This window comes from Canis lupus, chromosome 8 (genome assembly GCF_048164855.1).
Source record: "Canis lupus baileyi chromosome 8, mCanLup2.hap1, whole genome shotgun sequence".
NCBI lineage: Eukaryota > Metazoa > Chordata > Mammalia > Carnivora > Canidae > Canis > Canis lupus.
Window position 1 is genome coordinate 34,814,264 of NC_132845.1, and position 21,870 is coordinate 34,836,133.

General features: G+C 36.6%; 1 protein-coding gene across 15 annotated transcripts in view; it reads right to left on the minus strand.

Moving 5' to 3' along the window:
- LOC140638096 (transcription initiation factor TFIID subunit 13) overlaps nt 1–21,870 on the minus strand; it is a 92,345-nt gene that overhangs the window by 37,250 nt on the left and 33,225 nt on the right. For 9 of the 15 annotated variants that reach the window (XM_072834808.1, XM_072834807.1, XM_072834816.1 and 6 more), the window contains 5 exons: nt 14,748–14,788; nt 10,749–10,915; nt 7,973–8,056; nt 2,629–2,734; nt 446–1,248 (listed from right to left, as the gene is read on the minus strand). In XM_072834808.1, the coding sequence (XP_072690909.1) occupies nt 446–1,248; nt 2,629–2,734; nt 7,973–8,056; nt 10,749–10,915; nt 14,748–14,788 (1,201 nt within the window). Of the gene's footprint in view, nt 1–445; nt 1,249–2,628; nt 2,735–7,972; nt 8,057–10,748; nt 10,916–14,747; nt 14,789–15,154; nt 15,236–17,040; nt 17,110–21,870 lie in introns of those variants that run through there. The other 6 variants (XM_072834810.1, XM_072834809.1, XM_072834822.1 and 3 more) reach the window with 3 other exon arrangements.

A 21,870-nucleotide genomic window follows, 5' to 3' on the forward strand; every position in this document is an offset into this window, starting at 1 on the left:
GTGGGATTTTAATTCTCATATTCACACTTCTATATTTTCCAAAATTTCTTCAATGTTCATGTATTGCCTTAATAACCAGCAAAAGAATAATAGGATATAAAGATTCTCCCTGATAATTTTAATTATCAAAATTTTAGAAATGCTTTGTAAAATTTAAGGACTGACTTTCAACTAAAGAGACTTAAACAGGGGCACCTGGGTGGCTTAGTGGGTTAAGCACTGGATTCTTGATTTCAGTTCAGATCATGATTTCAGGATTGTGTGACTGAACCCCACATCGAACTCTGTGCTGGGTGTGCTTGGGATTTTCTCTCCCTCTGCCCCTCCCCATTCCTCCTTCTCTAAAAAAAAATAAATAAATAAGAACAATAAATGGACTTGAACATTAAATATACACAATCTCACACTTGTGAATATTTTCTAACTTTTATGAGTAAATACTTACCGTTCAGGGGATTCTTCATAAATACTGTGACATTCTGTATTCTCAAGCATGAGACTTCTACTAAGATTTTGCACACCTGGATAATGGAAGTTAGCAAAGGAGTGTGACATTGGAGAAGTTTTGTTTCCAAGGTCTGAGATTCTCTTATCATGACTGGTTAGTCCACAAGTGAGGCCATCTAAAGCAGGATTCAGAGAACGGGTCATATAGGCATCAGCTGATTGAGGCCTTCTCATTGGAGATGATGGATAGGGAGAAAGTTTGCTGATAAGGGGAGTCAAGAGATCAGCATATGCAGCTTTTGTAGGTTTCAGTAGTTTGTCAACATGAATATTAAGCATTTTCTGTTCAAAAGCACAAGAGAAGACAGAAGATGGGAGATTCTGAAGCCATGACAATAAACTCAGATCCAAGTCATCACAACCATTACCACACAAAAGATCAATGCCAAGAAGTACTTCACTTTCTGTAATTTCTTCTCCAGTTGCTTTACTTTGACAAAATTCTACACAGCATTCATAAAGCAGGCCCTTCATTACAAGCTGAAATAAACGATTGTTACTTGCTTTAAAACCAGCCTCACTTAGCTTCCTATCAGCAGGGATGAATTCTGCAACCATAACACAAGCCTCTTCAAAACAGTGAACTCGTGCAGTGCTCGGATTCCAGTCCTTAAATTCGGCATGATTGGTCAGACGAGGCAAAGTCAAAAGCAAACAGAGCTTGCTATAATCATCTTTAGAAGGACAATACTCTTCTAAGGCATGCAAACACTGCACAGCTTCTTGCATGGTAAATTCCAGCTGTAAGAAAAATTTAAGTGATCACTATAAACAGAGATTCTGTGAGATATGAAAACAAGAGTATTTTATTCATATACAAAGATACTTTACAAACTATTCAACTGCAAAAGGATAAACTCTAGTGTCACAGAATATTTGTATAATATGCAAGATAACTTTCAAATCAGGAATCAAAATGCTTTTCACTACTAAAATAAAAATATTAAATAATTTAATTAGTAAATTAAATTCTAACTACAAAAATAGTGTTCTAAGGGCACCTGAGTGGCTCAATGGTTGAGCTCTGATTTGACTCAGGTCATAATCCTGTGGTCTTGGGATCAAGTCGCTCATCGGGTTCCCTGCATGGACCCTGCTTCTCCCTCTGCCTATGTCTCTGCCTCTCCCTCTCTCTGTGTCTCTCATGAATAAATAAATAAAATCTTTAAAAAAAAAATTAGGTCTTTTGACTTACACTCTAGAGTTCTTCCCACATTTAAACATCATTATCTAGCAAACATTTCTCTAGTATACATGAAACTCCTCACTGTAATATCTTTTGAGTTTATTTCAATGAACACTTACTAACAATAAGTTTCCTTGGTTTAGATGTAACAATACTATTATTAAAACTTAAAAAAAATTTTTCTAATCAAACAAACCCTTCATGCGGTGCCTGGGTGGCTCAGTCAATTATGCGTCTGACTTTGGTTCAGGTCATGATCTCAGAACCGTGGGATTGAGCCCTGTGGCAGGCTCCCTACTCAGGGGGAAGTCTGCCTCTCCTCCTCGCTCTCCCTATGCCCCTCCCTGGCTCATGCTTGCTCTCTCTCAAAGAAAGAAAGAAAGAAATGTTTTAAAAGATTCTTTATATCATTAAATTTAATTTGTCATAAAGGCATAAAGATTTTATCAAAAACCACTTCTGTTGTGCTAAGCACTGGATACTGTAAATAAGTGATGAATCATTGGATTCTATATCTGAAATTATGTTATACAATATAACAACTAATTGGAATTTTTTTTTTTAACTAATTGGAATTTAAATAAAAACTTGGGAGGAAAAAACACCTCTGGATCAATGAATACTGAAAAACAGAAAGAGAAAGGAAACATAATCCAATTCTGGGATAAGAAAGAAGCACAATGTAGCATCTTTAACTCAAACATCTATTACAATCTAAATCACCTTAAACAGGAATGTACACTCTCCAGTCAGCCATTCATTTATCATATTTGCCTAAATCTTGGAACAAGTTTAGAAGCATTACAGATTGAAAGTACTACAGCTGCAAAAGAGTAAATCTTATCCAATTCCCACCTCAAAACTTTGAAAACTCATGATACTGATCTTTTTAGTGTATAAAATACTTATGACTGAAACAAGACTATGGCGCAAACCTTCAGGAATAAAAATCTTACATGCTGGGGCTCATCTTCTGCTGACATTGCATTGTTAACACATAGAGCTTCTAAAAACTTCTGCTTCAGGATAATATAACGAAACCTGTAAAAAATAAAATATGAAATGTTAAAATTAAAAAGCTGAGTTATGGGAAGCCCAGGTGGCTCAGCAGTTTGGTGCTGCCTTCAACCCAGGGCCTGATCTGGAGACCCAGGATTGAGTCCCACATCAGGCTCCCTGCATGGAGCCTGCTTCTCCCTCTGCCTGTGTCTCTGCCTCTCTCTGGGTCTCTCATGAATAAATAAATAAAATCTTAAAAAGAATTTTTTTAAAGCTGAGTTATAGCAATGTCAAAGATTGGAAATGAAACCCAAGTTCCCAGAGCAAAACTGGACACATTTGTCCTAAAGGACTAATTATTCCCTTAAGAAAAGATTTTTTAAAAATTAATTTTCCAATGTCTCATAAATCAAATGCACTTATAAGTTACCATGACTACATTTGCTTTCAAAAAATTCTTAAAATTCTTAAAAACTGAGGCACCTGGGTGGCTCAGTTAAGCATCTACCTTCAGTTCAGTTCATGATCCCAGCCAGGGTCTTGGGATCAAATCCCACATCAGCCTTCCCACTCAGCGGGGAGTCTGCTTCTCTCTCTACCTGTCCCTCCCTTCACACCCTCCCACCCCCATTCATGCTTTCTCCCTAATAAATAAAATCTTTAAAAATATTCTTGAGGGGCAGCCCCGGTGGCGCAGCGGTTTAATGCCGCCTGCAGCCCAGGGCGTGATCCTGGAGACCCTGGATCGAGTCCCACGTCAGGCTCTCTGTATGATGCCTGCTTCTCCCTCTGCCTATGTCTCTGCCTCTCTCTCTCTCTCTCCATGAATAAATAAAATCTTTAAAATATATATATATTCTTGAAAACTTACCACATTGAAGCCACAATTAAAATAATTTCTGTAGTGGGGCACCTGGGTGGCTTAGAGCATGATCTCAGGGTCCCGGGATCAAGTCCCACATCAGGCTCCCCATAGGGAGCCTGCTTCTCCCTCTGCCTATGTCTCTGCCTCTCTCTGTGTCTCTCATGAATAAATAAATATAATCTTTAAAAACGAACTAGGGGTGGTGGAAGGGGAGGTGGGTGGGGGGCGGGGGTGACTGGGTGGCGGGCAGGAGGTGGGGACTTGATGAGATGAGCACTGGGTGTTATTCTGTATGTTGACAAATTGAACACCAATAAAAAATAAATTTATTTAAAAAAAAAATAGAGCAGCCTGGGTGGCTCAAGCAGTTTAGCGCCACCTTCAGCCCAGGGCATGATCCTCGAAATCTGGGATCGAGTCCCACATCAGGCTACCTTGCATGAAGCCTGCTTTTCCCTCTGTCCTGTATCTCTGCCTCTCTCTCTCTCTCTCTCTCTGTCTCTCATGAATAAATAAAATCTTTTAAAAAATAAATAAATAAAAGCAAAATAATTTCAGTAGTAAATACAACTTAATACTTAAAGGAAAGGAGATTTCTACTTCCAATATTAATTCTGAACAAGAATCAAGTTTTATGGAAGATATCAAATATCATTTAATATGATATCAAAGTCCTTTACATTCAAAATGTTTTGTTTATTAGGTTTTATTACTTTGCATTTTATTCAAAACATGTCTTTATTCTTTTCAAAGATGAGAACGGTCTAATAAAAAGCCAACTAAAAGATCATAAGAAATGAACAACATTTCTGAAAAGTCATAAAATAATCCATAAACTTTAAAACTTTTTTTGCAAGTAGGTTCCATGCCCAGCACAGAGCCCAACATAAGGCTTGAACTCACAACCTTGAGATCAAGACCTGAGCTGAGATCAAGAGCTGGATGCTTGACCAACTGAACCACCCAGGAACCTTTAAACTTTAAAACTTTTTAACAGAGATTTTTCAGGGAGAAGAGTCTACTTGACTTGTCCAAGAATTGACAAATGTTGGATGCCTTAAGCACCTTAAAGAAAAATTATTTCTAAGGACTGAAAAGAAAATAATAATGAACCTTCAGTCATTCCTTTAACCACTGTTATGGTAGCAAATATGTGTCCAATAAAACAAAATCCTTGCCTTCAAAAAGAGGGTCATCTAATAAATTGTATGCAATATGTATACTGTTTCAGCAAGGTCTCAAAGGAGTGTGAAACCAATTCTATTAGAAGAGATGGGAAGTATAAGGAAAATCTTGTAAGAGCTGACTCTTGGAAGATGACCAGGAATGTGCAATGTAAAGGCAGGAGACAATGAAAGGAATACTATTCCAGATGAATGAACAATATACAAAAGCAAACAGGTATCATATAGAACTAGTGGTATGAATGGAGGATCAAAAAACAATATAAGGCTGTACTTCCATTAATGGTCGAATAACTTGTATCTGGCTAACCTTTCTGCAGATAACAATGATAAACTCTAGATAAAGTTTTTAAGGTGTAGCCCTGGTGGCGCAGCGGTTTAGCGCCGCCTGCAGCCCGGGGTGTGATCCTGGAGACCCAGGATCGAGTCCCACATCGGGCTCCCTGCATGGAGCCTGCTTCTCCCTCTGCCTGTGTCTCTGCCTCTCTCTTCGCTCTCTCTGAATGAATAAATAAATAAATCTTTTTAAAAAAAAAGTTTTTAAAAAATAAGTATTTGAAAGCAATGAAAAACAACAAAAAGCTGGCACAATTAGAGGGAAGTCTATCCTTGAAAAAAAAAAAAAAGAAACTTTGAGGTGAGATTCAAGGGTATAAGGCTCTCCAGCTGGGGACACTCTCCAGTCAACACAGTATGAGCTAAAACTCAAGTACAAAGTTGCAGTTTCACTTTCTTGAAAAGTCAGCGAACAAGTTGGTGCTGCAAGAGTAACTGAAAAGCAAGGAGACAGCCAAAAAAGAAGGAAGCCATAATGAAAAATGCACAAAAATCCACTATAAAAACTCAGTCCAAATCTTTGGCTGTCCCTCAAACTGAGAAGACGTAAGGGAGACTCCAAGGAGCCCAAAGAAAGCAACAGATGGAAGGCTAATTAACTGAACAAAGATCTCAGCTGGCATACACTAAGTGAGAGTGTAATCAAGTTAACTATCTGTATGAATAAAAATCAACACTTTTCAAAGGAAGATAACAGAATCCAGAGTCCCAGCAATGAATCCACAATGTGCAGAATACATTTTTAAAATGACTAAATATATTTTTTAAGTGACTCATAGATAAGATAAAGGCAAATCAATAGAAATTGAGCCTAAAATGACTTAGAAGTTGGAATTAGCAGACAAAGATTACTAGCAAACATTACCTACCATAAATATGTTCAAGGCCTTAAAGGTAAATATAGTAACAACAAGTAAACAGATGGAAATAGCAGAAAAATTATAAGGTAAATTCTGAAACTGAAAGGTACAATTATCTGAAATGAAAAATTCACTGTTTATGAGCAGACTGCTAATAGCAGAAAAAGGTGCTGATGAACACTGAAGGTAAATCAGTAGAAATAATCCAGACTGAAGAATACACAGAAAAAAAAGTTTTTAAAAACTTAACAGAGCCTCAGTCCTGTGGGACAATATCATCATCTAATACTGTATAGAGTCCCAGAAAGAAAAAGAGCAGAAAAAATATTTAAAGAAGTAATGGCCAAATTTGATGAAAAATATAAACTTAAAGATTCAAAAAGTTCAGCAAACCCTAAGCAGGAAAAATAACAGAAACTACATGTAAGTACATCATAATCAAACTGCTCAAAGCCAATGATAAAATCTTGTTGCCAGAGTCAGGAGTGGGAAGGGTGGGCAGAACAGGTAAAGTGGAGCCAAAGGTACAAACTTCCAATTATAAAGTAAGTCACAGGGATGTAACATACAGCCTGGTGACTATAATTAATAATATTGTATTGCATATTTTTAAAAAGATTTTATTTATTTATTCATGAGTGACACAGAGAGACAGAATCATAGGCAGAGAGAGAAGTAGGCTCCTCGCAGGGAGTCTGATGCAGGACTCGATCCCAGACCCTAAGATCACACCCTAAGCCAAAGGCAGATGCTCAATCGCTAAGCCACCCAGGTGTCCCTGTATTGCACATATTAAAGTTGCTAAGAGAGATCTTAGAAATCTTGCTCACAAGAAAGAAAAATTTTTGTAACTATGTATAGGGATGAATGTTAACTAGACTTACTGTAATGATTTCACAATATATACAAATATGCAATTACTATATTGTACAACTAAAGCCGATATAATGTTATTTGTATGTTAAATATATCTCAATTTAGAAAAAGGAATAGGGGATCCCTGGGTGGCCCTGCTTCGGCCCAGGGCATGATCCTAGAGTCCAGGGATCGATCGAGTCCCGCCCGCATCAGGTTCCCTGCATGGAGCCTGCTTCTCTCTCTGCCTCTGTCTGCCTCTCTCTGTGTCACTCATGAATAAATAAATAAATAAAATATTTAAAAAAAGAAAAAAAGAAAAATCTTGAAGGCAGTCAAGAAAAAAAGAAAAAGGAAAAGGAAACATACAAGATAATCAGGTATGTCATACATCAGCTGTCAAACAAACACAGCTAAGTATTCATCAGAAATAATGGAAGCCAGGAGACAATGGAATGACATTTTTTTTTTTTTGGAATGACATCTTTTTTTTTTTAAAGATTTTATCTTATTTATTCATAGAGACAGAGAGAGAGAGAGAGAGTGAGGCAGAGACACAGGCAGAGGGAGAAGCAGGCACCACACAGAGAGCCTGATGTGGGACTCGATCCCGGGTCTCCAGGATCACGCCCTGGGCTGCAGGCGGCGCTAAACCGCTGCGCCACCAGGGCTGCCCTGGAATGACATCTTTAAAATCTTTATACTAGGGATACCTGGGTGGCTCAGCAGTTGAGCGTCTGCCTTTGGCTCAGGGAGTGATCCCGGAGTTCCCGGATCAAGTCTCACATCGGGTTCCCTACATGGAGCCTGCTTCTCCTTCTGCCTGTGTCTCTGCCTCTCTGTATCTCTCATGAATAAATAAAAATCTTAAAAAACAAAAAAACAAAAAAACTTCATACTATTATGAGGTAACAACTGTTTCAGATACGGCCCTTGTGGCTTTTTGTATAGACACTACCAAAACAGGTAGGTTTATGTATCAGATTTTCAACCAACTGAAGTACATGCAACTTGTCCTCTAGAAGTACTCCAACTCAATTGGATTGAGTATACTATTTTCTAGGAAAGCTAAGTAGGAAAGTTTAAAAACACAGCCTTATTTTTACATTTTTGTTTATTGTTTTGTTCTGCTAAGCTTCTACCAATGATAAGACATTAAAAACTCCAGAAGAAATCTTACCTTTTTTTGTCAAATTTTTCCATACATTCTAGAGGCTGAATGAACTGAAGAACTTCATCCCACTGACCATCAAGGATTAGCTGCCTATATAAAGAAAAAAAACCCATGCATGTTATCAAATTTGGGTTATACTAATTAAAAGCAGAATAAATATGATAGCGTTAAACTTCAGTCTGAAAAAAACAAAATGAAACAAAAACTTCAGTATGAAATCTGTAATGAGGTTAACATTGTATTTGGTTCCTCAAACATAATTAAATAAATTTTTCATAACATTTGTAACTACATGTCCTATATGAGAAGAATTTGTGCTCTGCAACCACTTCTCATTCTAATACACCTGTGTTTTCACCTATATAAAAACACTGGGCTAAGTCTAAAAGTTTATTTTCCTATTTATCTTACAGTTTTAAAGCTCTTTCATATTTTTTAGGGGCCAGTGTGTGGGTATGTTCCAGACTCACCAAATCAGTGGTTCTTAATTGGGTCAATTTGCCCGCAAGATATCTGGTAATGTTTGGAGACATTTTGGGTTGTCACAATTAGGGGTGCTACTGGCATTAACTTGGTATAGGTCAGAGATGCTGCTAAACATGCTACAAATGACAGGACAACCCACACACCTCCACAAAACAAAGAATTATCCAGCCCAAAATGTTACTAAATGCTGAGGCTGAGAAATCCTGCTCTAAATTTTGATTTCTACATCTTCGAGGCATTTTACACTCAAACTTATACTCTGAAAATAAAAACAGCAAGGAAAAAAAATAAAAAATAAAAACAGCAAGGAATAAGATCAGATTTCATCCTACTTTGGTGGTCTATAGGGACTTCCAAAAGCTATAAAACATTCTTATTGCTGCCCTTTTATAATAGCAATTTCCCTACTTTAGGATTTTTAGAACAGTAAAATTTTAAAAGGGATGGGCAGGAAGATCTATATCAGATTGTCAACTTTTGAGTCTGCAAATAAGGAATATTAATAAAAAGCAATCATGCTATATATAATAATTTTATAAAGAGGTATTTTAATATTTAAAAAGTAGGAAGACATAATTTCAAAGGCTAGTCCTTTAAGATAAATACGTTTAGTTTAAAAATGTACTTGTTCTGGGGTACCTGGGTGGCTCAGTGGTTGAGCATCTGCCTTTGGCTCAGTTCATGATCCCAGAGTTCTGGGATCAAGTCCCACATCGGGCTCCCTAGAGAGAGCCTGCTTCTCCCTTTCCCTCTGCACATGTCTCTGCCTCTCTCTCTCTCTCTCTCTGTCTCTCATGAATAAACAAAATCTTTTAAAAAATAAAAAAAAAGTAACTTGCTATTCAAAAAAAAATTTTTTTTAAGATTTTATTCATTCATTCATGTGAGACACAGAGAGAGAGACAGAGAGCCACAGGCAGAGGGAGAAGCAGGCTCCCCACAGACAGCCCGATGTGGGACTTGACCCCAGGACCCAGGGATCATGACCTGAGCCAAAGGCCGACACTCAACCACTGAGCTACCCAGGTGCCCCCCCATTCCAAAATTCTTTGCATTTCACCTCATATCAGTAAAACTTCATCTAGAAACTCAATAGGTTCTTGGAGGGGGGATTATTTTAGAGTCACTGCTAAATTCCAGGAGTAGCAATGCTTGAAAGACAGGGCCAAAAGAATGATAGGTTCCTGACAATTATTAACTAAGCTCCACAGAGCTAAATGACATTCACAACATCAAATACAGGGAAGTTCAAGGAATTTAAATAAATTCTCTTTAATATATTGAAGGGTTTTTTTAAAGTTCCTTTTTCATGACTTAGGAATGCTTCATTTTTTAAGGCTTTTCATGACACAAAATGCCATATGTCCAAGAATCTGTACTCTTTGCCAAAGATATTCAATATCACATAAGCAGAGAATAAATTTTCTGTCTGGAAATCTGCGTTTTTCTTTTTCCATCCAATTCAAGTTAGAATATATTTAGCCTCTCATTTTGGCAAATATGTTAATTCCCTTTTGCTCTACAATTCCAAGAATCTTGTTCTAAGGAAATAATCCAAGATACAGAAAAAGTCACATGTACAAAACATACTCAGTAGAGCATTTATTTAAGATAAATTGGAAATAACTTGTCTAAAAATAGAGGAATCTTTAGAAAATTAAATTAAAAATTTTTACAATATAAATTTGTAATAACACAGAATCCTTATGATGTTAATGGATAAAGAAGGACACTAAAATAAATAAATAAATAAATAAATAAATAAATAAATAAATAAAATAAAATAAGGACACTAAATTATAAATGAAACAGAAAAAAAAAGAAAAAAGAAAAAAAAAATAAATGAAACAGAATTGCTGGGTTTTTTAAAAATATGCACAGAAAATTATCAGTATGTAGTGTGTCTAAGTGGTGGGTGATTTTTCTTATTTTTATATATTTTGTATAATGAATATGTTTATATTCACTTCTATGGCAAAAAAACAGTATTGCAGAAATATTTTCTTTATCTTTCTGGAGTCTCTGGTTTCTTGAAATCAAGTATTTTTTGTGATGATGCCACAACCATAATGGAATTGTAACTCCCATTTTTTTAATGGACCCCTGGATCTTACTACTGAAAACATTCTATATAAAACATTATTTTGTTAATGTTCCATTACAAAAACATTATTTTTAAAAATTATATAGCCTTTTCATGACTATAAGTACCTACCCATAGTACACATATTACCTTATTAATACGTAATACTTCTTTGAAAGAGCTACAAACCTCATAATACTAATGAAATCATACCTTAGAAAAAGCATATCATCTGAAAATAGGCCATTTATGACTCCACTTTCCTTCTCAAGGGCCAACATACTAATGTGAAGCTTCTTTGAATTCAAGAAGTCTAAAATTAGCTTAATGATTTCAACCTCTTTTACATTCACTGTTTCTTCCGCCGTCATGTTGATAGCCTAAATATTAAACCAAACAAAAACAAAAATTAGTCTTACTGTTTTATTTCTAAGTGTTATTAACTGTCTGGAACTACACATAAGAGATTTCTTGGAAATAGTACAGGTATTTTGAAGTGAAATTAATTTAGTATTTATCAAAACCAGTCATTCTTTAAGATATAATAAAGGTTATTTGTTAATTTTTTAAGTTAAAAATTAGTTAATTTTTTTAAGTCTTTATCTTTGAGAGATACACAATGAATAATACAGATTAAATGATATAAAGTCTGTGATTTGCTTCATAATAATACAAGAGGAGACTGGGAAGAGGTAAACAGGAAACAAGAATCATGGCTATTGAAGTAGGTAATGGGTAAATGGAAGTTCACATATTTGCTATGGTCTGAACATTTGTGTCCTCTCAAAATTAATCTATTGAAATCCTAATCTCCAAACTGATGGTATCAGGATGTGAAGACTTTGGGAAGTGATTAGATCTGATTAGATCTGACTTGGTGGGGTTAGTGTCTTTCAAGAGGCCCCAGAAAACTAACTCAACCCTTCCACCTTGTAGGGATGCAATGAGAAGACAGCAGTCTGCAACCAGAAAGAGAATTCTCATCAGAACCTGACCATGATAACACTCTGATTGTAGATTTCCAGCTTCCAAAGCTGTGAGCAATAAATTTCTGCTATTTATAAGCCAGTCTAGTATTATGTTACAGCAATCCAAATGGACTGAGACAATATTATTCTGCCTATTCTTACATATTTTTAAATTTTGCCATAATAAAGAATATTTTAAAAAGTCACTAATAACCAAACCATGTTTAGCTTTGTTCTAACTACCTTTCCTTAAGTATACACTCATTCAGTATGCACTTAACTGCTTTTTTTCTTTGACAGGCACAGTTCTATACTTAGGAAAAACTGGCTTTGTCCTTAAGAAGCTTATAGTCTACCAGCAACATGTAAAATGTTTTTTATACCTTTATACCTTTTATACCTTTTATACCTTTATCCCTTTATACCTTGTACTTTGGAGCCAAACAAAGCAAGGCTAGTTAAAAAGTGCAACGTTAAAAAAAGTTAAAATTAAAAAAAAGTGCAACATTAAGTCATATTGGTACTATCAACCTAAATGTGAAACAAAGATATTTCAACTCTCTACAAGCTCTTCTTTTATCTTTAAGTGTGCAGTGATACAACTGATCACATAGGTTATAAACTCATAAAGACTTAGAACTAGGAGTAATTCTGAAGGTCATTTCACAGATGAGGCCACACAAGTTAAATGGCCTACGTTGTTGCAATTTTCAAATGATAAGGCTCAGAGCAATACAAAAGACTAGACTACCATGCTAAGGAGATTAGCTGCAGATGCGTTATCAGATCAAACAGACTGCAAGTACATCTTTCTCACAGTATCAACTTTAACCAAGGTCACAGAAACAAATACATATATGTATGCAAACATTAATTTTTTTCCAATTTATTATTTTGTCAATTAACTTCTTCATAATGATAAGTGCAAATATCTAGCATACTAGAATACTATCAAATGAAGACATTTTCTTTCTTAGGTAGAGAAGGTGGTAGGGTAAATAAGGGACAGAAAACATGGGGAGATAATTACATGATTCAAATATTTAATGACATTAGACTAAGCTAATCTCCTACATCCACCCCAACAATATGGACGTGCTTGCCTCAAGAAACAAACAAATCACCAATCTCTCTCAGCAGAGCAGCTGCCCCAGTTCCCCGTGCTTTGAGTTTCTCTTTGCTCTCTGCTGAGGTAACTGTCCTCCTGTTCATAGACTTTGTTCAGAAGAAGATACACCATGAAAGATATTTCTACTCAGTAAATTTTTTTGAAGATTTTATTTATTTATTTATTTGACAGAGCAAGAGGGCACAAGCAGGGGGGAGCAGCAGAGTGAGAAACAGCCTGCTGAGCATGGAACCAGACGTGGGGCTCCGTCCCAGGACCCTGGAATCATGGCCTGAGTGGAAGGCAGACACTCAACTGACTGAGCCGCCCAGGTGCCCCTCTACTCAGTAAATTCTAATTACATTTCAGACCTGCTTCCCTGATATTACAACTAAAGCACAATGATTAGTGATTTTAGCATTTTCCAAACCTTCATATAATTCTTACTAACATAAGAATGGCTTTTACTAATTTAGTTATCAGAAAAATAATTGCCCCCTCCATCTCTTAAGTTCTTAAAGGGCACTTCACTTACATAACTATGTACTAACCATACAACCTAGTGCAGAAGTGAGATGCAATTTTCTAGTGTTGTTCAATATACCCAATGATACTGAATATTTTGCCTCCATTTATTCAATATTCAGTCTTAATATGGAGTAACTCTTGAGTTACTATAAATCTATGGCAACAGGCCCACTTTAAATCATAACTACAAGTTTAATGCTGACATCATTTCTGATTAATAAAGCCTAAGAAAAGAAATACATTCTTACAAATACATATTCTACACTGACTTTACATTTAAGGTTTGAATAGCTACAGGAAATGTATTCTAATTAACCTAAATTGGTCAGGGTTTTTAAAAAGACAAGCGTTAAATCTATACTCTGAAATTCCTAGGAGAAAAGTATAGTATTTTAACCACCCAACCTAGAATTTTACTTTTTATAAGATTCACTGTTGTTGGATATAATATAAAACATAGATAAAGGGGCACCTGGGTGGCTGTCAGTTAAACATCTGCCTTCAGCTTAGGGTCCTGGGATCGAGACCCACATCAGGCTCCCCGCTCAGCAGGGAGTCTGCTTCTCCCTCTCCTTTTCCCCTCTTGTGTTCTCTCAAATAAATAAATTCTTTAAAAAGCAAAACACAACAAACATAGATATATGTTTAATGACTGTATCTTATTCTTTTTTAACCACCCTGTATTACTGAAACATTTATAGAGGTACCCAAAATCCTACCTATATAATTTAGAAATTAAGAACATTATGAATAGAAGTTTTAAAGATAACATAACATATAAAAACATAATTCATAAACATTTTAAATTCCCTTGAACAGTTAATCCCTACAAAGCTAGCATTTTTCTCTAATTCAGAAGTAGAATTCAGTAATAAATGCTTCATCCCCCATCCTCATGGGAGATATAAAAGAATTAACTAGTTTAGAAACGACTAAAATTATCTTTTAAAACGAGATGCACAGTATGTTAAATGTTCAATAAATGTTAGTTGAATTAACTTAAGATGCAAGAATTAATGAAGAAATGTCTAAAAATGTACAGAGTAGATGATTTTCTTTCCTACTATTCTAAAAGCCACTCAAAAGGAGAGAGGCGAGCCTAGATGGCTCAGCAGATTGTCAACTCTCGGTTTTGGCTCAGGTCCTCATCTCATGGATCATGGGAATCCAGCCCCGAGTTGGGCTCCATGCTCAGTGGGAGCCTGCTTGGATATTCTCTCCCTCTGCCCCTTCTCCTGCTTCCACTCCCACTCTCTGAAATAAATAAGTAAATCTTTAAGAAAGGAGTGGGGGCTCCTGGGTGGCTTAGTTGGTTAAACATCTGCCTTTGGCTCAGATCATGATCCCAGGGTCCTGAGATCTAGGCCTGTTTCTTCCCTGCTGAGTGAGAAACTGCTTTTCCCTTTCCCTCTACCCCTGTCCCTGCTTGTGTGTATACTCTCTCTCTTAAATAAATAAATGAAATCTTAAAAAAAAGAAATAAATGAAATCTTAAAAAAAGAAATAAAAGGATAGACCTCTGGCCCTTTAATCTATTTAGCCAAAGTCAGCTCTGACAATAGCTTAGGTAAACACACCAGCCCATGGTAAATGCGAACAATTACTCACCAGGCAGAATTTCTGTAGGGCCAAGAATAAAGTGTTTTCCACTGAAAACAGAAAACAAAATGAAAAAAAATTTTAGAAGGTGTCAGTATTTCCATAATAAATGACAAATTTACCTATAAATTTCACAAAAACATTTCTATGGATTTTCCTTTAAGAAGTAAGTTTTTACTAATATCTAACTCTGGACTTGGTAAAATAAGGAAATAAGTTTTCCTCCATAATAAGTACTTCTGGATACCAGTTGGAAAATAGTTAGTATTTCAGTACTTAAAATATAATATCAACAGAAACTAAATTCCAGATGAGGTCTCTATCCTCATACTGAGCTTAATCTCAAACAACATTAGAAGAATATATTAAGGGGCAAGAAATAAAATTATTTTCAGAAATCTAAGATTATGGGGCACCTGGGTGGCTCAGTTGGTTAGTCATCTGCCTTTGGCTCGGGTAATGGTCCCAGGACCCTGGGATAGAGCCCCACATCTGGCTCTCTGCTCAGCGGGTAGCCTGCTTCTCCCTCTCCCTGCCACTCTGCCTACTTGTGGTCTCTCTCTGCCAAATAAATAAAAATTTTTTTTAAAAATCTAAGATTAAAGGTAAAATGTTAACAAGAAAAAAAGGCAGAATGTCAACAGAAATATATTAACTTCTATGTATATTTCTATACATAGATATGGAAAGAGTTTCATGAAAAAATATCAGTGGTAGCTTTCTAATCAAATATAAATAACTATGTTTTAAATGTTCCTTTGCAGTAAGGAACATTCAAAGTGTTCCTTTACTCACTTATAATACAGATAAGGAAGGAAGAAAAATGCACAAAGCTAAGAATGATTCACAAGTATAAAATTAAGGGAATCAAGGTACAGCCCTTATAAATTTTATAGTCAAGAAAAGAATGCTTAAGAATGACTCTATTAATCTCCAACTCCATCCCATACCATAAAAACCACTCTCTTTAATCTTCCAAGTACTACAGATTGCCTAACAATGAATAACACTGTCTTACCATTCCTGTTTACAGGCAAAAATGCAGATAAAGAACTGAAGTATTATGAAGCCTTGTTATGTAATACCAAACTGCAACATAAGACTACTGCACCTTTTCCTTTAAAAAAAAAAAATGGAGGGATCCCTAGGCGGCGCTGCGGTTTGGCGCCTGCCTTTGGCCCAGGGCGCGATCCTGAAGACCCGGGATCGAATCCCACATTGGGCTCCCAGTGCATGGAGCCTGCTTCTCCCTCTGCCTGTGTCTCTGCCTCTCTCTCTCTCTCTCTCTCTCTGTGACTATCATAAATAAATAAAAATTTTTTTAGAAAATGGAAAAATAGGGGCACCTGGGTGGCTCAGTCAGTAGAATGCCTGCCTTTGGCTCAGGTCATGATCTCGGGGTCCTAGGATTGAGCCCCAGTGGGGCTCCCTGCTCAGCAGGGAGTCTGCTTCTCCCTCTCCCTCTGTTCCTTCCAGCCATCCGTGCTCTCTCAAATAAATAAATAAATAAAAATTAAATAAATAAATAAATAAATAAATTCTTTTTAATAGAGAAATAAATTTGCTATCTTTTTAAAATAGCATTCTAAAAATTTATGTTACCACCAGGTCAGTTAACTATAAATGTCTGGCCTTTGGAATTATAAATGTGATGTTGCAAGTCACTTAATCTCCATGGGTCTCAATTTCTTCATATATAAAACAAGAGGGTTAATTTCGGTAATTTCTACTATTTCAAGTTTTATGACTTGCTTTAAGTCATATTTCAATAACAAGAATTCTACATAATTTTTCTTAGTGGGAAAAACAAAAACAAAATTTCTTAGTGGGAAATATAAAGTGTGGGATAATTAAAGTCTCTAATCTATAAGGCCAGGTAAGTAAGAGAAAATAGATTTGTTTTAAATCATATATGCAAACAAAAGTCCTTCTACCTGCAAAACTCTGTAATGTCTTATCAGCTAAAGTTTTTTTTTTATCTTATCAGCTAAAGTTTTTTTTATCTTATCAGCTAAAGTTTTTTTTTTTTTAATTTTTTTTTTAATTTTTATTTATTTATGATAGTCACACAGAGAGAGGAGAGAGGCTGAGACACAGGCAGAGGGAGAAGCAGGCTCCATGCACCGGGAGCCCGACGTGGGACTCGATCCCGGGTCTCCAGGATCGCGCCCTGGGCCAAAGGCAGGCGCCAAACCGCTGCGCCACCCAGGGATCCCTCAGCTAAAGTTTATAACACGAATGTAGCCTGTAGCCCTTCTTACTGTTGACAGCTGTTCTCTATTCATCAATTATTCTAATTTACCTTCTGGAACTGTGAATAATTTTGGCCTAAAGACCAAATTATCTCTAAAGCAGGTACAGCTTAATATAGCTATAAAAAGAAAAGAATTCAATTACCATAAACTATATGTTGTATATATGCATAAAATATCTCTGGGGGATAAAAGACAAAAAAATTGATAAAGATGATTGTATCAAAGGAAAACTGGATAATTAAAGAAGAGGAACAGGAGGAAGACATTCCACTACATACCCTTTTGTACCTTTTGACTTTTGTACCATATACAAATATCACCTATTCAAAAAAATTTTAAATAATAATATGAAACATAAGTAATGAATTTCCCATTACAAATTACTTCAGAATTCTAATTGCAAGTAACTGGAAGGAATTAGTAATATAATGAATATAAAGAACAAATTTGAGAATGATTTGTAATTTTTTTTATAACACAAGACCTCTTCTCAGATCTGATTCAAATATTTCTTTTTTTTTTTTTTTTTTTTTTTTTTTTATTGGTGTTCAATTTACTAACATACAGAATAATACCCAGTGCCCGTCACCCATTCACTCCCACCCCCCGCCCTCCTCCCCTTCTACCACCCCTAGTTCGTTTCCCAGAGTTAGCAGTCTTTACGTTCTGTCTCCCTTTCTGATATTTCCCACACATTTCTTCTCCCTTCCCTTCTTTTCCCTTTCACTATTATTTATATTCCCCAAATGAATGAGAACATATAATGTTTGTCCTTCTCCGACTGGCTTACTTCACTCAGCATAATACCCTCCAGTTCCATCCACGTTGAAGCAAATGGTGGGTATTTGTCAATTCTAATAGCTGAGTAATATTCCATTGTATACATAAACCACATCTTCTTTATCCATTCATCTTTCGTTGGACACCGAGGCTCCTTCCACAGTTTGGCTATAGTGGCCATTGCTGCTAGAAACATCGGGGTGCAGGTGTCCCGGCGTTTCATTGCATTTGTATCTTTGGGGTAAATCCCCAACAGTGCAATTGCTGGGTCGTAGGGCAGGTATATTTTTAACTGTTTGAGGAACCTCCACACAGTTTTCCAGAGTGGCTGCACCAGTTCACATTCCCACCAACAGTGTAAGAGGGTTCCCTTTTCTCCGCATCCTCTCCAACATTTGTTGTTTCCTGCCTTGTTAATTTTCCCCATTCTCACTGGTGTGAGGTGGTATCTCATTGTAGTTTTGATTTGTATTTCCCTGATGGCAAGTGATGCAGAGCATTTTCTCATATGCATGTTGGCCATGTCTATGTCTTCCTCTGTGAGATTTCTGTTCATGTCTTTTGCCCATTTCATGATTGGATTGTTTGTTTCTTTGGTGTTGAGTTTAATAAGTTCTTTATAGATCTTGGAAACTAGCCCTTTATCTGATATGTCATTTGCAAATATCTTCTCCCATTCTGTAGGTTGTCTTTGAGTTTTGTTGACTGTATCCTTTGCTGTGCAAAAGCTTCTTATCTTGATGAAGTCCCAATAGTTCATTTTTGCTTTTGTTTCTTTTGCCTTTGTGGATGTATCTTGCAAGAAGTTACTATGGCCGAGTTCAAAAAGGGTGTTGCCTGTGTTCTTCTCTAGGATTTTGATGGAATCTTGTCTCACATTTAGATCTTTCATCCATTTTGAGTTTATCTTTGTGTATGGTGCAAGAGAGTGGTCTAGTTTCATTCTTCTGCATGTGGATGTCCAATTTTCCCAGCACCATTTATTGAAGAGACTGTCTTTCTTCCAATGGATAGTCTTTCCTCCTTTATCGAATATTAGTTGCCCATAAAGTTCAGGGTCCACTTCTGGATTCTCTATTCTGTTCCACTGATCTATGTGTCTGTTTTTGTGCCAGTACCACACTGTCTTGATGACCACAGCTTTGTAGTACAACCTGAAATCTGGCATTGTGATGCCCCCAGATATGGTTTTCTTTTTTAAAATTCCCCTGGCTATTCGGGGTCTTTTCTGATTCCACACAAATCTTAAAATAATTTGTTCTAACTCTCTGAAGAAAGTCCATGGTATTTTGATAGGGATTGCATTAAACGTGTATATTGCCCTGGGTAACATTGACATTTTCACAATATTAATTCTGCCAATCCATGAGCATGGAATATTTTTCCATCTCTTTGTGTCTTCCTCAATTTCTTTCAGAAGTGTTCTATAGTTTTGAGGGTATAGATCCTTTACATCTTTGGTGAGGTTTATTCCTAGGTATCTTATGCTTTTGGGTGCAATTGTAAATGGGATTGACTCCTTAATTTCTCTTTCTTCAGTCTCATTGTTAGTGTATAGAAATGCCACTGACTTCTGGGCATTGATTTTGTATCCTGCCACGCTACCGAATTGCTGTATAAGTTCTAGCAATCTTGGGGTGGAGACTTTTGGGTTTTCTATGTAGAGTATCATGTCATCGGCGAAGAGAGAGAGTTTGACTTCTTCTTTGCCAATTTGAATGCCTTTAATGTCTTTTTGTTGTCTGATTGCTGAGGCTAGGACTTCCAGTACTATGTTGAATAGCAGTGGTGAGAGTGGACATCCCTGTCTTGTTCCTGATCTTAGGGGAAAGGCTCCCAGTGCTTCCCCATTGAGAATGATATTTGCTGTGGGCTTTTCATAGATGGCTTTTAAGATGTCGAGGAATGTTCCCTCTATCCCTACACTCTGAAGAGTTTTAATCAGGAATGGATGCTGTATTTTGTCAAATGCTTTCTCTGCATCCAATGAGAGGATCATATGGTTCTTGGTTTTTCTCTTGCTGATATGATGAATCACATTGATTGTTTTACGGGTGTTGAACCAGCCTTGTGTCCCAGGGATAAATCCTACTTGGTCTTGGTGAATAATTTTCTTAATGTACTGTTGGATCCTATTGGCCAGTATCTTGTTGAGAATTTTTGCATCCATGTTCATCAGGGATATTGGTCTGTAATTCTCCTTTTTGGCGGGGTCTTTGTCTGGCTTTGGAATTAAGGTGATGCTAGCTTCATAGAACGAATTTGGAAGTACTCCATCTCTTTCTATCTTTCCAAACAGCTTTAGGAGAATAGGTATGATTTCTTCTTTAAACGTTTGATAAAATTCTCCTGGGAAGCCATCTGGCCCTGGACTCTTGTGTCTTGGGAGGTTTTTGATGACTGCTTCAATTTCCTCCCTGGTTATTGGCCTGTTCAGGTTTTCTATTTCTTCCTGTTCCAGTTTTGGTAGTTTGTGGCTTTCCAGGAATGCGTCCATTTCTTCTAGATTGCCTAATTTATTGGCGTATAGCTGTTCATAATATGTTTTTAAAATCGTTTGTATTTCCTTGGTGTTGGTAGTGATCTCTCCTTTCTCATTCATGATTTTATTAATTTGAGTCTTCTCTCTCTTCTTTTTAATAAGGCTGGCTAATGGTTTATCTATCTTATTAATTCTTTCAAAGAACCAACTCCTGGTTCTGTTGATCTGTTCCACAGTTCTTCTGGTCTCGATTTCGTTGAGTTCTGCTCGAATCTTTATTAACTCCCTTCTTCTCTTGGGTGTAGGATCTATTTGCTGTTTTTTCTCTAGCTCCTTTATGTGTAAGGTTAGCTTTTGTATTTGAGTTCTTTCCAGTTTTTGAATGGATGCTTGTATTGCGATGTATTTCCCCCTTAGGACTGCTTTTGCTGCATCCCAAAGATTTTGAACAGTTGTATCTTCATTCTCATTAGTTTCCATGAATCTTTTTATTTTTTTTTTTTATTTTTTTTTAAATTTTTATTTATTTATGATAGTCACACACACACACACAGAGAGAGAGGCAGAGACATAGGCAGAGGGAGAAGCAGGCTCCATGCACTGGGAGCCCGACGTGGGATTCGATCCGGGGTCTCCAGTATCACGCCCTGGGCCAAAGGCAGGCGCTAAACCGCTGTGCCACCCAGGGATCCCTCCATGAATCTTTTTAATTCTTCCTTAATTTCCTGGTTGACCCTTTTATCTTTTAGCAGGATGGTCCTTAACCTCCATGTGTTTGAGGTCCTTCCAAACTTCTTGTTGTGATTTAGTTCTAATTTCAAGGCATTATGGTCCGAGAATATGCAGGGGACAATCCCAATCTTTTGGTATCGGTTCAGACCCGATTTGTGACCCAATATGTGGTCTATTCTGGAGAAAGTTCCATGTGCACTTGAGAAGAATGTGTATTCAGTTGAGTTTGGATGTAAAGTTCTGTAGATATCTGTGAAATCCATCTGGTCCAGTGTATCATTTAAAGCTCTCGTTTCTTTGGAGATGTTTTGCTTAGAAGACCTATCGAGTATAGAAAGAGCTAGATTGAAGTCACCAAGTATAAGTGTATTATTATCTAAGTATTTCTTCACTTTGCTTAATAATTGATTTATATATTTGGCAGCTCCCACATTCGGAGCATATATATTGAGGATTGTTAAGTCCTCTTGTTGAATAGATCCTTTAAGTATGATATAGTGTCCCTCTTCATCTCTCACTACAGTCTTTGGGGTAAATTTTAGTTTATCTGATATAAGGATGGCTACCCCTGCTTTCTTTTGAGGACCATTCGAATGGTAAATGGTTCTCCAACCTTTTATTTTCAGGCTGTAGGTGTCCTTCTGTCTAAAATGAGTCTCTTGTAGACAGCAAATAGATGGGTCCTGCTTTTTTATCCAGTCTGAAACCCTGCGCCTTTTGATGGGGTCATTAAGCCCGTTCACATTCAGAGTTACTATTGAGAGATATGAGTTTAGTGTCATCATGATATCTATTCAGTCTTTGTTTTTGTGGACTGTTCCACTGAACTTCTTCTTAAAGGGGAATTTTAAGAGGCCCCCTTAAAATTTCTTGCAGAGCTGGT